Source organism: Nestor notabilis, unplaced genomic scaffold (genome assembly GCF_000696875.1).
Source record: "Nestor notabilis isolate BGI_N333 unplaced genomic scaffold, ASM69687v1 scaffold2569, whole genome shotgun sequence".
NCBI lineage: Eukaryota > Metazoa > Chordata > Aves > Psittaciformes > Psittacidae > Nestor > Nestor notabilis.
The window spans coordinates 68,198-82,073 of NW_009944847.1; the positions used below are offsets into that span (position 1 = coordinate 68,198).

The 13,876-nt window shown below is 43.5% G+C and overlaps 1 protein-coding gene across 1 annotated transcript in view; it reads right to left on the reverse strand.

Annotated features, from left to right (window-relative positions):
• Positions 1-1,487: 1,487 nt before the first annotated feature.
• AGPAT4 (1-acylglycerol-3-phosphate O-acyltransferase 4) overlaps positions 1,488-13,876 on the reverse strand; it is a 68,118-nt gene continuing 55,729 nt past the window's right edge. Inside the window, exons 6-8 of the mRNA XM_010022590.1 lie at positions 13,836-13,874; positions 8,796-8,994; positions 1,488-1,579 (exon numbers count right to left, since the gene is read on the reverse strand). Of these exons, the coding sequence (XP_010020892.1) occupies positions 1,488-1,579; positions 8,796-8,994; positions 13,836-13,874 (330 nt within the window). The remainder of the gene's footprint in view (positions 1,580-8,795; positions 8,995-13,835; positions 13,875-13,876) is intronic.

Consider the following 13,876-nt stretch of genomic DNA (forward strand, 5'->3'; position numbering starts at 1 on the left):
GGGAAAGAGAAATGTTTTAATAGCAGCTGCTAGAACTAAGGCTTTCTTCTCTAGACTCACAGAGGCTGTTCATTCCTACTCTTACCATGGTTTAGTCCTATGCACAGTGAGAATGTACCATTGTTGAAAGTGCCAGTCCTAATCCCTCTTGCTCAGCAGCTGTATTTTTAGATTTCAAATGACTGGGTTTTCTTTAATCAGAGTCACCTGTAGCTGAAGTCTGCTCTTTTCCTTTTTTCTTTTTTTTTAAACGAGCTCTTTTTAGCAACGTGCGCATCCTTAACTCCTAAAGTTTAAAAACAAGAGGAGGCTGCCCTGGGATGTCACAGCAACACAGGTTTCCCAAGCAGCTCAATTCTAGGGTGTCAGAGTCCAGACAGCCATAGAAAGTCCTAAGCACTACCATTGCCCTAGGTCTGTCTCCTACTTCCCCTCTTCTCCCCAAAAGAAAAGCGAAAGATAATTTAGCTGTTACCTCAGGCTGACTTATGAGGCACTGTGTAAACTAACTTACCAAAACCAACAGACAAGCAGATTAATTGGGATCACAACAGTAGTAGGAGTGTGGGGCATAACTTTTAATGTGGTATGCGTTACTTACTTAGTTACAGCATACCCACTTGCTCTGTTTCCACCACTGTTAGGAAGGCCTAGAACTTTAATCAGTGTTTAAGGATGAAACGAATTATTACCTCAATTTTTACAAACTATAAACAGCATTTATTTACTCGCAAAAGACCTACAGGTTTTGGCTGTTCCTCTGATGTATCGCCCGGGGGAAGATGTGGCAGTGGTAACTTTTAGCTCTGCCAAGGCCCCAAGGCTAAATGCCACTCCAGGTTATGCCACTGCAGGACTCCAGTGTCAGGATGTCTGGGGTCTGGCTGAGGTTTCAAAGGCCCCATATGGTGCCCACTGTGAGAGTAAGTTCTAGATGTAGAAAAACCTCTACTTGCAATTCTCTCAGTGCAGTAGAGCTGCTTCAGTCCAGTACTGGTATAACTGAGCAGAGCCTCTTACTGTATTTAAACACTGACAGATTATGGTTGTTAAACTGTTAACTTGTGATCTAGACAACTACCAATTTTAATCACCTTGTAACAATCTTCTGACATTTGTCCATTCCTTAGAGCAAGTTAGGAAAGATAAAGCCTGCACCTCTGGTTAGTTTCCAGGTAATCTCTCATCATACAAGCACACTGGAATTCCTTTCTTCTTCTTCTTCAAAACTTAAGACAGTTTATAGGGAAACAAACCAACCAAACAAATGCAAACCCACCGTGGTGAGTAGACAAAGGAGTGCATCTTTCAAGTGTGTCATCCAGGCCAAAGCCCCAGAGAAGAACAACAGGAGCACAAATTCAGATATGCATGGCAATTGCTCGTCCTACCCTTCCTCTGCTCTCGCTTGAAGGACCATGATACGCACTTAAGAGTTTCCAGAAGTTGGATTTGTTCCCTTTGGATGGAAGCAGTCTCTGAAGATACTACTTTCGTTTCTGCTTGTTGTCATTGTTGCCATAGGTGGAACCCCTGTTAATTTCTGTAACGCCTATCATCCATCTGACACCGACAGAAGCTGCAAAAGAAGTAACAATAAAATTAGAAGCTGCTTGCCAAGGCTGAAGAGCTGTACAGTTACAGCATTTTGAATGAGATGTTAACAGTGTTCACAGCCTCAGAGCAGCACAGCATTAAAGGTAACTACCCCTACTGCCCATAGTTGACCTTTGATGACAGGTACAGCCCCACGCATCGCTGTCAAGTAGTTTGCCTATGGTATTTCATTAAGGAAGGTCCTAGGTCCCTACACACATCCTCTGCCCCAGCAGGGAAGAGGCTGCATGGACCAACACAGGTGTGAGAGGCACACACATGGTATGCCCAGCCCTGTTAAACCCTGGACAAGGCTGGCTGTGAAATGGGGATGCTTTGGGGCTGCTGGGGTTACCTGGCTTCCCCAGTCGAGTGACAGAATGTACTAACGTGTCCGCATGCGAGGTGTGATGGGGAAGGGAACTCTGCTTGCTTTCCACAGCCCCCATGCCAGGAAGAGTACGAGCAAGTGCAAGGACACTTCAGACCTTGATGAACAGAACAATGTAAGTTGTGGCATTTTTTAACTACAGCTCATGAAACAGTCCGTTGCAAGAGGCCAGGCTAATTTAAAATACTTCCATAGTTGATTTAGTAATGGCTGAACAGACAGGGGTGCAGTGGGGAAGCTGGGCTGCCCGTGGGGCTGTCCTCAGGTCTTCTGGATGCCAGACACCAGGAAAGCAGGACCCCCTCAGAGGCAGAAAGCTGTGTGGTGAACAGCTCCTAAGGAACCACTCTCAGACTTCATTGTTAGTCCGTGAATTGAAATGCACGCGGCTGGGACAAGTGAACGGTTTCACTCCCACAAATAGACAAGAAAAAAATGTCCCTGGCATTTAACTGGCCATGAGCTAGGGAAGACAAAAGGAAGAGCCAACATGACCTGCAGTCTGGGATCATAACATAACAGTAAGCATGAAATCATTAAGATTTTAACCACAAGGGATAGAAACAGCATCTGGAGATGGACACAGAGCATAAACAAAGAGCAGCTGTTACAGCAACCACACAGCACAGTGGGGATTTCAACCCCTTCCAAGAATGCCACTGCCTGGACACCAAAAAATACATGGTTCAGCAATTCAGATTTATTGGATTATTATTTCTCCTTTGCTTGCATGGCAGAAGCAGCTGCTGCCCCTCTGTCCTCATTTCGCCCCGCAGCCCTCAGGACCCTGGGAGAGGCGGGGTGCAAGCCTGTGGAAGCAAAGTGGGGATAGGGCTGGGGTGCCTCAGTGGTTTCTCACTGCACTGCCGGCCTCATCTCCACAGCTCTCCTGGAGCCTTAGAGCCTTAGGTAAGGAATACCATTGTCTTTAAGGACACCGCTCCACAGCAAACCACAGAAGGTAACTGAGCTCCTGCCATCTCTCTGCCCACCAGTACCCACCAGCCAAAAGATGCAGGAGGTTGGAGCTGCTCTGCCTGCCAGAGCGCTGGGGCTGAGCTAACACAAATCAACAGAGCCACTAATGCTCGAAGATAACCACCACATCCACACATAGACCCACATCCCTCAGCGAAACCATAGCTCAGAGCAGAGGATTTCCACCTTTTCTCTCAATCTGCAGGATTTCTTCTCATTTGTTACCTGGGATCTGTACCACACAGCAAGTGCTATCAACAGCACAGCTGGTAGGGGCATAAGCATTTCCTATATATAGTCTGGTGTACACTTAAGTTTTTTAGGTTATACACTGAAATGAAGATTCGTACAACTAAAGCTTATATGAATGGTAGAAATTGCCACTGAAGGCCTATTTTGCCTACTGTGATGGAGAAGAAACAAGAAAGTAACAAAAAAAAATAGCAGTTTTAAGCACCAGGTTGAAAGGCCAACAGGCAGAATCAACGCAGGCAAAATCCTACACGTTGTTTGTATCCAGTTGTACAACTTACTGAAAACCACTGGCTCATGCTCTCCTCACCTTCCATTCATCTCAGCCTGCAGGCATTAGCAAACAGCCTTAGAATCATAGAATCAACTAGGTTGGAAAAGAGCTTTAAGATCATGAGGTCCAACCATTACCTCAGGACTGCCAAGACCACCACTAAACCATGTCACCGAGGGCTTTGTCTACATGATTTTTGAACACTTTCAGGGACGGTGAATCCACCACTGCCCTGGGCAGCCTGTTCCAGTAACTGATTACCCTCTCTGTGAAGGAATTTTTCCTAATGCCCAATCTAAACCTCCTCCGGTGCAGCTTGAGCCTGTTACCTCTTGTCCAGCCTTGCTACCCTATCACACCATGCTCCAGTCCTTCAGTCCACACTCTGGACTTGGACACTGTCAAGTCACCAAGGGCTCACAGTTTGCATAGTGATGATCTGTGGAAACAGGTTTTCTAATAGTGCCGTGCACACACTCTATAGCAGATGTACAACTCCTGCAGAATCAAAGCTGGCTCATTACTACTTACACTTGGTTCAAATGAAATACTTCTCTCGCCTATAACTGATACTTAATGGCTGGCCCCATGCCATAAACCCAGATGCCATTATGCTTTTAGCACTAGACATGTAAGAGCTACTTCTCCATTTAAAAGCCAAGAGAAGCCCTCTCATCTTTTGCACACAGAGCTAACACTTCCCTTTTAACTGCTCAGCTCTATAATAAAATAATTCTGGAGCATGAAGGTTGTCCTCTTCCACACGTTACCAAAACATGAAAGGCAACTTAACACTGAGTTCTTTGAAGCCAAATGAAATTGGGGAAGCAGGAGGAGGGGAAAAGACAGAAGCTGCTGACAAATACAAGTACTGACATTTGACAGACTTGCTCACTACTTCATCACCAAAATATCATCAGCCCTTAGTTTTAAATAGCAGTTGTGAGTTAAGTACATAAATCTCTTGCCATGCTTCCTATGAAACCAAAGCCAGTTTTCAAAAGAGACTTTTGTCCCTCAAACTACTTCAGTATTTGTCCTCTGGAGCAGGGACCGCCTTGTGCTGGTTCAAGTAGTATCATAAAGGGATCCTGGTTCCAGACCAGTAGTTCGATATTTGCACAATGATGTGATTATTAGGAGTATAAATAGCCAAACTGCTGCACAGCAAAGCAAAAGGGGATGGCTCAGCATACTCAGTATAAAGAGGAGATATCGTTCATTTAGGGCTGATGATTGATAGTGTTTGAGCTGAACAAGCAGAGCTATATATACAGTGGTTATTCATTCCTTGGATCCAAGAGTTAGGGTCTGAGGGATCAGTGCTTTCACTTCAGCTTGACCACCATGGGTCATTCCTTTTGTGGCTCTTTCCACCCCAACAGCCAGTTACTTACAAGTAGCAGTATTTTACTGGAGCCCAGTATTTTACAAGTCCATTGTTGTACTGGAGAGCACAGTTGGCAGACACTGTCCAAAAGAAAAATGTCACTCTTGAAACAAAGCAGAGGGTAACAGATAAAAGGACTTCCTAGTTCCTCCCCTCTTCCCTGTCACAGGAGGTGTGTGCATATCTTGTGCTATCTGCACCTATGCTAACAAAGGTTATCAGGTACTGAAATCTGCCCCTAGAAATAGCAATCTACTTACAATAGGCTATTAGGGACTGCAATAAGCTTCCCAATTCTGGAGTATCGGGTGAGCTGTCAAACTGCCATATAAAAAAGCAACATCCCAAACACTACCTGTGTAGCAGAGGAACTGCAGGAAAAAGTCTGCTAAGAACAATGTGAAACGGCATTTTCATCATCTGACCCCAGTGCTAAATAAATCCCTCTGGTTCACAGAAGAGACTTCCTTACGCACTGTTCAGGCACCAGGTACCAATTACTGCTCACCCTGCAAAAGACAGTGAGAACGTGCTCCCTGCTTTGCTACAAACTGGCTCTGGCAGGCAGACAGCTCCAGCTGGCACCAAGAGTCACGGCCTCCAAGGCACATCCGTGTTCATGTACCGCTACTGCCCAGCTATTGCACAATTCACTTCTGAGACCTTGCCTAAAGCTGGACATGAACTGAAAAATAACATACCAGTTGCTCCTCTGTCAGAAGGTGGCTGCATCTGGTCCAAGTCATTCATGACAGAGATACCCCTTGGGACATAAAACATATTCTGGGGAGAATGGCCTTGCTACAGAGACTCAGCTACAGGCTACAAATGTCAATGTGGCAGCTTGGGTTGAAGTTTTTAGATGTTTCCACAGAAAGAGAGCAGTGATTCCCAATTACATCATGGTTTAAGACTGGCTGGTAACTCAGAACTACACATTAGGATTGCTTTTAAAGGGATACAGTAAAACAGAAACAGACTGTAACATGCAAAGGGAACTGTTGCTCTTTTGGCAAGTTATGACACATCCACTTTTAAGTGACCAGGACAAACCAGCTCTGCTTTCTGTTTGTTTTCACTGAAGCCTGAGAGCTTCCTTCCACTCCCACAGATTCTCTTCCCTCCACAGCTTCACGGTGGCTGCTATCTGCTAGGAAGTGACAACAGCATCTTTCTTTTTAACCTGCTTGTAAGCAAGAGGTGGCTGGCTGAGTGTAATCAGGCGACAGCCTCTACTACAGGCAGTGCAGTGTCCTCCCCTGTGCTGCAAATCCTGGCCAATTACAAGCACTTTGAGTTTGATCACACCAGGTATTCAGAGTGAGAACAGAGCTGTTGCTAAGCACAGAGGTCTTCCAAAGGTTGCGGAGGACTGTGACCTGCACCATCCCACAAATGTGGAAGGTGTGTATGGGGCAGCAATGTACACCACACAGTAGGCCATTAATCTCACCGTTCTTAACGCGTTCTTCAGATGTGCTTTTGCTGTCTGGGAGCTCATATGTTCATTCTGGCAGCAGACTGCTTGCTGCTGCAGTTTTCTGTTAGCTCCAGCGATACAGATGATAACCCGAGAACTAGTCCTTTGGATTATCGCTGCATTCAAAAGAGGATTCACAGCAGCCTGCTTATTAATCTTTCCTTGTGTCTAGAAGCAGGAAAGCTAAGTGGGGAGTAAGACAGCAAGGAAAGAATACAGGTTCCTTCACTCCAGAGAAGACGTGACCTAGTTGCAAGGGTCCTTAATTGCAAGATGGTACTGGACTTAGGTGGGGGAGGGTTGTGGTGTCACTTAAATTAATATGGACTATATCCAGAGACATCACGGATGCCACAATGCCAAGCATTAAAGCATCCAGCCCTGAGGTTTAAATCCAGAAACCCTGAATCATGCAGCAAGGCTCCCTGTGGAGGGCACACGGGGCATAACGCACTTTGGAACAGCACCCAAACCACCAGCCTGCTGAGTGGAGAAACTGACTTAAGAGGAAAATGCTGAAGGAAGGATGAGAAATTAAAAATAAAATCGCCGTGGCTAAGCTTCAGTGCCCCACTAGGCCATCGTTCCACAGCCAAGTACCAAGCATAGACTATGCCAGCATTTCTTCCAAAGGCAGAACAAATGCCCTCTTGAGTGCTATTGCCAGGGACGTAGCATTTGCAATGGTGTCATACCTCATCCTGCCCACTGCTGTGTACCCATTTTGACCTAGAGCACAGGGGAGACCGACTGACCTGCCTCTGCAACTGAAGGGGATCCGAACTTAACACCGCCCGTTCCTGAGGGGAACACCACAACCATGGTGCTTATTCTTCACTTGTACTCTATTCACTGGTCAGAGAAGGGGGAGTGGGAGGAACACAAGTGGGTGAAAAAGTGCTTCTCTGCTCCAAGAAATTCTTACACATTTGAGCAACCTGGTCTAGTGGAAGGTGTCCCTGCCCATGGCAGGGGCTTGGAACTGGATGAGCTTTAAGGTCCCTTCCAACCCAAACCATTCTGTGAGTCTATGATTTGACATAAAACATTCCCAGGGTAAAAACCACCACCGATTTCTCCAGGTGAGAAGAGCAGCACACAATTCCCCCCCTTTCCCTCTACTTTGCCCATATTAATGTACCAACTATTGTGTTGGACCTTACCCTTGCTCTTGTTTTCCATCCTCTGGTCCAAAGCATCATGAAGCAAATTGTCTATGCATGTGCACACACACACAGATTCTTCCTTCTCCAATTACCTTTACAAGCAGCTTCCTCAGTAGCCTACACCGAGTTTGATTTGGTGGGCATTTTCTGAAAAAGAGTATTGTGTGCCTACCATACCAAGCTCTTCACAGATGGACAAAAGGACAGTAGGTAATTCACCTTGAGCAGACTAGCATGGGACCTGCTCAAGATTAAGACTTCTGAGAATGCAAAGAGGTAATATGTATTAGGAACAATCTCCTAGATACAGAGCAAAGATGCACTTCTGAGACAAGAAAATGTGCAATGTTTTCCTGTTTCCTTTGTGTTGCTATTTTGGAGATGTCTTTTTAAGCCAACTCTAATATCTCTGCATCCAAGTTCACTTGGAGCCAGACGGACTGTGAAGTTCTGTTTCTTTTTCAAAGGATGTTTGTAATACACACAGCTGTTAAGATGATGAAGCCATAAATACATGTGATGGTCAGTGCAGCCTTGGAAAATACTTGCTTTATAAATGTATGGGTTATTCTGGAAGTTACTCTTCAAACAGCACCCGATACACCAAAAAGCACAGAAACCCTGATGTGACAAAATTTGCCAAACTGACCTGGTTCCTGCTTCCATAAAGGACACCAAATAAGATCTCCTTCCCCTTCTGTTGGTCAGCTCCTTGTTTTGTTTTCCTTCCACCTCTTAAATAACATACTAGTTTAAACACAAACCAAGGCAATCCAGAACTACCACAGGAACTGTAGGAATCACCTGTGATAATCTGTGTCCTGATGCTACATAAGTCAGAGTAGATGGCCATAACAGGCTCTCCTTATATCACAAGTTCATGGATTTCCAGTGGACAACACATCAGACTGATTATCTGAAGGAATTCTCAACAGAATAAATCATCCTTGAGCACCTCTTCTAGGCATTCAAAGCGCAACCCAGCAACACACAACACAAGAAAAGAAAGCCTTTTGTAGGCAACCCGCTGGAAAGTTACTAGTTTGATTTCTACAGAAGGACAAAATCTTGTATGCAGCTCTTACAAAAAATAATACAACTATACAAAAACAAACAAACAAACAAAAAGAATCTACTGAACCTATTCCAGGCTAAAGTGGAATAAAGCATCAGCTGGTCTGCTGAATCCACACATTTATATTTAGTAAGCCTCAGTAAATTATCTAACAGTTACTCTGTAAGTAATCTTTTTCTTTCAGAAAACTTACCCATTACAATGACAAATGCAAAACTAGCCAGTGTCAGTGATGATCCACTGTTGATCATGTTGATGAGCAGCTTGAATAAAGGATATAGCAGCAATAAGGCCCAGAAAAGCCAGTTCAAAAGTGTCCATGGTCGTCGGGGTGGTACTATAGGGACTGCTGGGTAGGTTCCTGTTCGGTAGTATTCTTCCTGGAATGCATCCTAGTAGAACAAAGGAGGGCAACAATTAAATCCCCATTTGCCAACAATACTAGCCATTCCTGACTTTGATGTTCCTCTGTTTGCAGGCTTGTAACCATGGGGGCAGATCAAAGACCAAGTCGCGGCTTGGAAAGCTTGTACTTTGAAGTCAAAGAACACACAGTGAAAAAAAGAAAAAAGAGCTTGCACAGATGTGCACATCTGTTTCTTCTCCTACACACAGAAGACTGAAAAGTGGCATGCCTGGAGAGTATAACAAGCCCAGTAAAACATGAAGGGGAGGGGATGTATGCTCCTACAGCAGTGCAGACATCACCCTTGAACCTCCTGCAAGAGCCACAGCCACTGCCGAACACTGTAAGCCAGAGAGGCTTTTGAGCTATATGTTTAGCAGCCAACCCTCTGTTCCATAATGTTTTCTCCAACCACTGCTCTAGAACAGCATCCACACCCCGTCAGAAAAAGCGAGCAGACACCATCTTGTACCATACGCCAAAGAACACCACCCTTTCCTGTCTGCTTTGTTCCATAGATGCAGTCTTGTTCATCTTGTTCCCATGAAGCTTACGGAAGAAGAAAGTGTGAGTGCTAAACCTCTCTACAGACACCTGAGCATGCAAACAGGTTAGAATCTCTCACTGGTTTTGACCAAAGGACTCTCCCTTTTGATATAATATAAGGAAGACAGCAGGGCATGATTTGTTTGTTTTTTTTATTGTGGTGTGTGTTTTTTAAAGCACAGAACACTTAGAATTGAGTACCTTCCTCTAGAGCCTGTATGGATGAATGGCATTGCCTTTAGTGATGTGATCAACTCAAGATATCAAAGTAGGTGGGGAAAAAATCACTTCCTATTGGTTCAAAAGCAAAGATTATGAATCTGTGATATCAAATAAAACTGGTTAATTAATGAATTCAGCATTAGACTGACATGAAAAGGAACCTCAATTTAGTCAGAATGAAGTATTAAATTTCTTCAAAGAAAGGAATACTTCATGACGGTTTCCAAAAATTCTGGCTGAGCCAAGTTTCTCCTAATCAACCATAAGATTATTTCTACTGTGCTATGATTTTACATTTACTTACACTCCAGCTGACAATTCTTTACTTATTTAATGGCAACTTGAGCAATTACAGGCTGCCACCATTTTAACTATTTCAAAGGGAACATTCAGCTTTTAAGAGATTACACAGTAATTAAAGCATTGCACTGTCTTTTTTGAGATTAGAAAGATTATGAGTGTTTTGCACATGCGAGCTAGATTGTAGTGGGATCACTATGGCAAATTAATTAGCTGTCTTCAACAAATTACTGTGTATGAAGTTTTCTTCACAGTGCCTTGAGGATTTTGGCATATGACTGGTTTAACACAGAGCTACTAATCATCAGTAAACTGAATTCTACTATATACAATTAGGTTTCTAAATACCAGTATTATCCAGGAAAGTTAACTTCAAACTATTATTGGTTATCACCATTAGGGGGCCTGTTACTACAGAGAGCAAGACAGCCTCGCTTCAAACAAGCAGCAGTTTTCTCTTTGTTGGTTCTGCACAGCATTAGAAGCAGCAAAACCATTGATCACATCTCATCAAGAGGTTTGAAAAGGGGGCAAAATAATGTCAATGCTATCACCTCCACTGCACGTTTTACACCGTGGGGAACAACTCTTCAATTCAGTTATGATTCCTTACCCCTAAAAAACATTCCCATTCCTTGCAGAAGAGATCTGTGAGTTCATAGGTCTGCTGAGCTTTTGCAAGAAGGCCTGTGGTTCCCATCAACAGCTCAAGCCAGCATTTAAACCCATGATGGACCTCAAAATTTCCCTCGGTCACCTTGCCCACAGCAAGTTCCTTTAATTTCCCTGCACACAGAGCTTGTTTACAGTTTGTAATAAATCCCAACCACCCAAGTATCATATTTGGACATAGAAACATGCTTATGCCCCCACCAAATCTGTGCTACTTCAGACAGTGGGGTGTGTAAGGCAGTGGAGGGAAACCAGGGAACATCCATCACCTTTTGAGAAGCTATCTGGATCTGTCTGACTGCTGAGGTATGCCACTGCTCTTTCATGAGGAAGCCCACAAAAAATGGAGTATCCAAAACCACACCCTTTGTTCCCAAACACAGGCATTCTGTGCACTTCCCCTCTTCAGCTGTGCTTTGCTAGTTCCCTGGGGCATTTCAGCATATATTTTCATGCCCTGCTTTCCATGCTTCTCTTACAAGTGAAAAGAGTTTAGAAGCTTGATTTCTTTTTAATGGAAATTAAGGTTCTCAAGCAGAACTTCTATTTCAGGTGCTGAGGCTGAAAGGAGGTGAAAAAAGAAAAGAAACACGCAAGGGCTTGCTGGCTTGTGGCTATTACACAGTACCTCTTCAGACCAGGCACCAAGATGCTCAGCCTGGTCCTTGTTAAAGTCAAAGGGAGTCTTTCTAACAATGGCAGTTCAAAAAAAATAAAAACCCAAGAAAAGGCAATGTGCAACCAAAACTGCACCTCTGTCATAATCTGGCATTAACTGATACAGTGCTGGCCATCTACGGCAGGAAAAAAATCACAAAATTCACCCACGGTGAGGAAGAAGTATGTGGATGTGTTTGGTTTAGAACAGCACAGTGCCGTTGTTACCCAGCAAAGCCCTTGTTCACTGCATTTGCAGCAATGGTTAAAGCAGAAATTGAAGAAGGTAAGTAGCAAGGACATAAACACATCTTTCTCACAGAGCAGCATCTCAGACTGAGGTACATGCAACTGAGATCAGCAATGAGATAAAACCAACAGAACAAGCTTTTCTCAGTGATGTCCCTTCATGTCCACTAAACTGCTGATTTCACTACTCATTCAAACAGCGTTGTGGCCTTGTCATCACAAGTACACAGCACTCCAGCCTTGACCTCCCTACGTGTGGCACGACCCAGCTACTAAATTATGCTACTTAGAGCATAATTCAGCACACACAGTATGTAAGTCTTGAGAAGGTACTGGAAAATTATGAAAATCACTGAGAATAAGCAATGGCACATGCAACCATAATGCAAGATAAAAGAGGGGCTCAGTTATTTTTCAGTAGCATGCATACGTGTCTTTGAGACAGAAAGTGGAGTGTTACAACCAAAATACACAAAGCAGGGGATGAGTGTGTATCTTGTAATGCATTACTGCCCTTTGAAGACAGATTTGTTACAGTTTATCACAGGTATGTACTGACTCTGAAGACATTAACCTGAAACAGAATTCATTTTTGGAGACAACACATAGGTGGCAATGCAGCTTGCCATCCAACCTAAGGCAAATTATCCTTTTAAAGATGCATGGCAGAGAGGTGAAACAGAATTGCATTTTTACCCTGCAGATGGGCTTTCCTAATCTCCGACTCTTGATGAAGTTCTCCCTCTATATTCTCCCAGTCTGATTTTACAGAGACATGGGCTTGCATAAACTGGGAATGACTGCAATGAAATAACAGTTCCACTAACGTAAAAGAGCTGAAGGAAGAGGAACATACCACCTTCAGAAAAAAACCCAAAACCATCAAACAAGAAAACCCCAACCATTACAAAAATGCCACAACTAAAAAGGTTTTAATGGAGAGGAAAACTGAACACACATTCCTGCCTCCTGTACTAAATAGGAAACTACAGATTTAACCAACCAGCAAACACCATTGTTATGAAGAAAGCAGGATAGTTGTACCCTCTGCACTAGAAATAACTGAGTGTTCACAAAAAAGGGAATAACGGAAAAAACTTGGAAATTATTACTGCAAACTATGTAATAAGGGACTCAGGAAAACAATCACCACATTCTCATTTGGTTATGTTCTTGTCTTGCAAAGGTCTAAACAGTTCTCTGGAAAAATGAAGCAGTGTTACAGATCAAGTCACAGTATCAGAAAGTGGACTTCTGCAACATCCAGCTAACATGGTGTTCTGGGTAGAGTACAGCAAATGGCACAGCAGAACCTTGCTGCCCCAGTGAGAGGAAACCAGAGCGTAGCTATGTTCTATCACTTCTAAATCCAAAGCACTGCTGTATTCCTGTCTGAGTACATAAGTTACATCAATTTATTGAAACAAACCGAGCTGCCAGGCCCTCATGCCTTGCATACCTATGACTCCCACTGACTGAAATGGGAGTGCTGCATCTTATTCAAAGAGTGTATCCCCCAACCATTATCTCCTATGTTCATGAAAACAAAAGCCATGAGAAACAGATTCTGACAGTTTGAAGGATGTATATGGAAGTATTTGGAAAATAAAAATAAAAATCAGTGGCATCTACAAACACACAGCCATTATTATTCTGCCCCCACCTTATGTAATTAGGAATCTTAGATGCATGCCTTCTATGCACACCATGTGAAAGCAATTTCTCAGCCTGTCCTATTACTGTTGAAGCTTCGCTTTGGTTAAAAAGACAGGGAAAAACAAGGGACAAAAATTCTCATACACTAAAGCAAAATATACCTCATTTAGCCCACAAATTACTTCTTGATTTAGGAGGTGCCTTTCACTGGAAGAGAGGCCTTCTACTAACCAGAAGGTAGTTGTGGTTTTCGGTATCCTAACGCAACTTTCTAAAAGTTTTAAGAGTTTTAAAACTATTCTGTCACGGATTGCTTAACTTTTCTTTCCATTGCTCTTTAAGTACGAAATAAAAGCAATCACGACTGACAGCATAAGACCAGTTTGCCTAGAGAAACAGAGCACTTCTGAAAAACAAACCAACCAGCCCCGACCCCCTAAAGCAGGACCACCACACATGTACACCAGCTGTTATGAACTACTGAGCACTAGTGGCTCACGAGTGCTGTCTAAACAAAAAACCAACCTTTTCTTGATACAGCTTGTGAAGCCAGTTAGAACATTCCT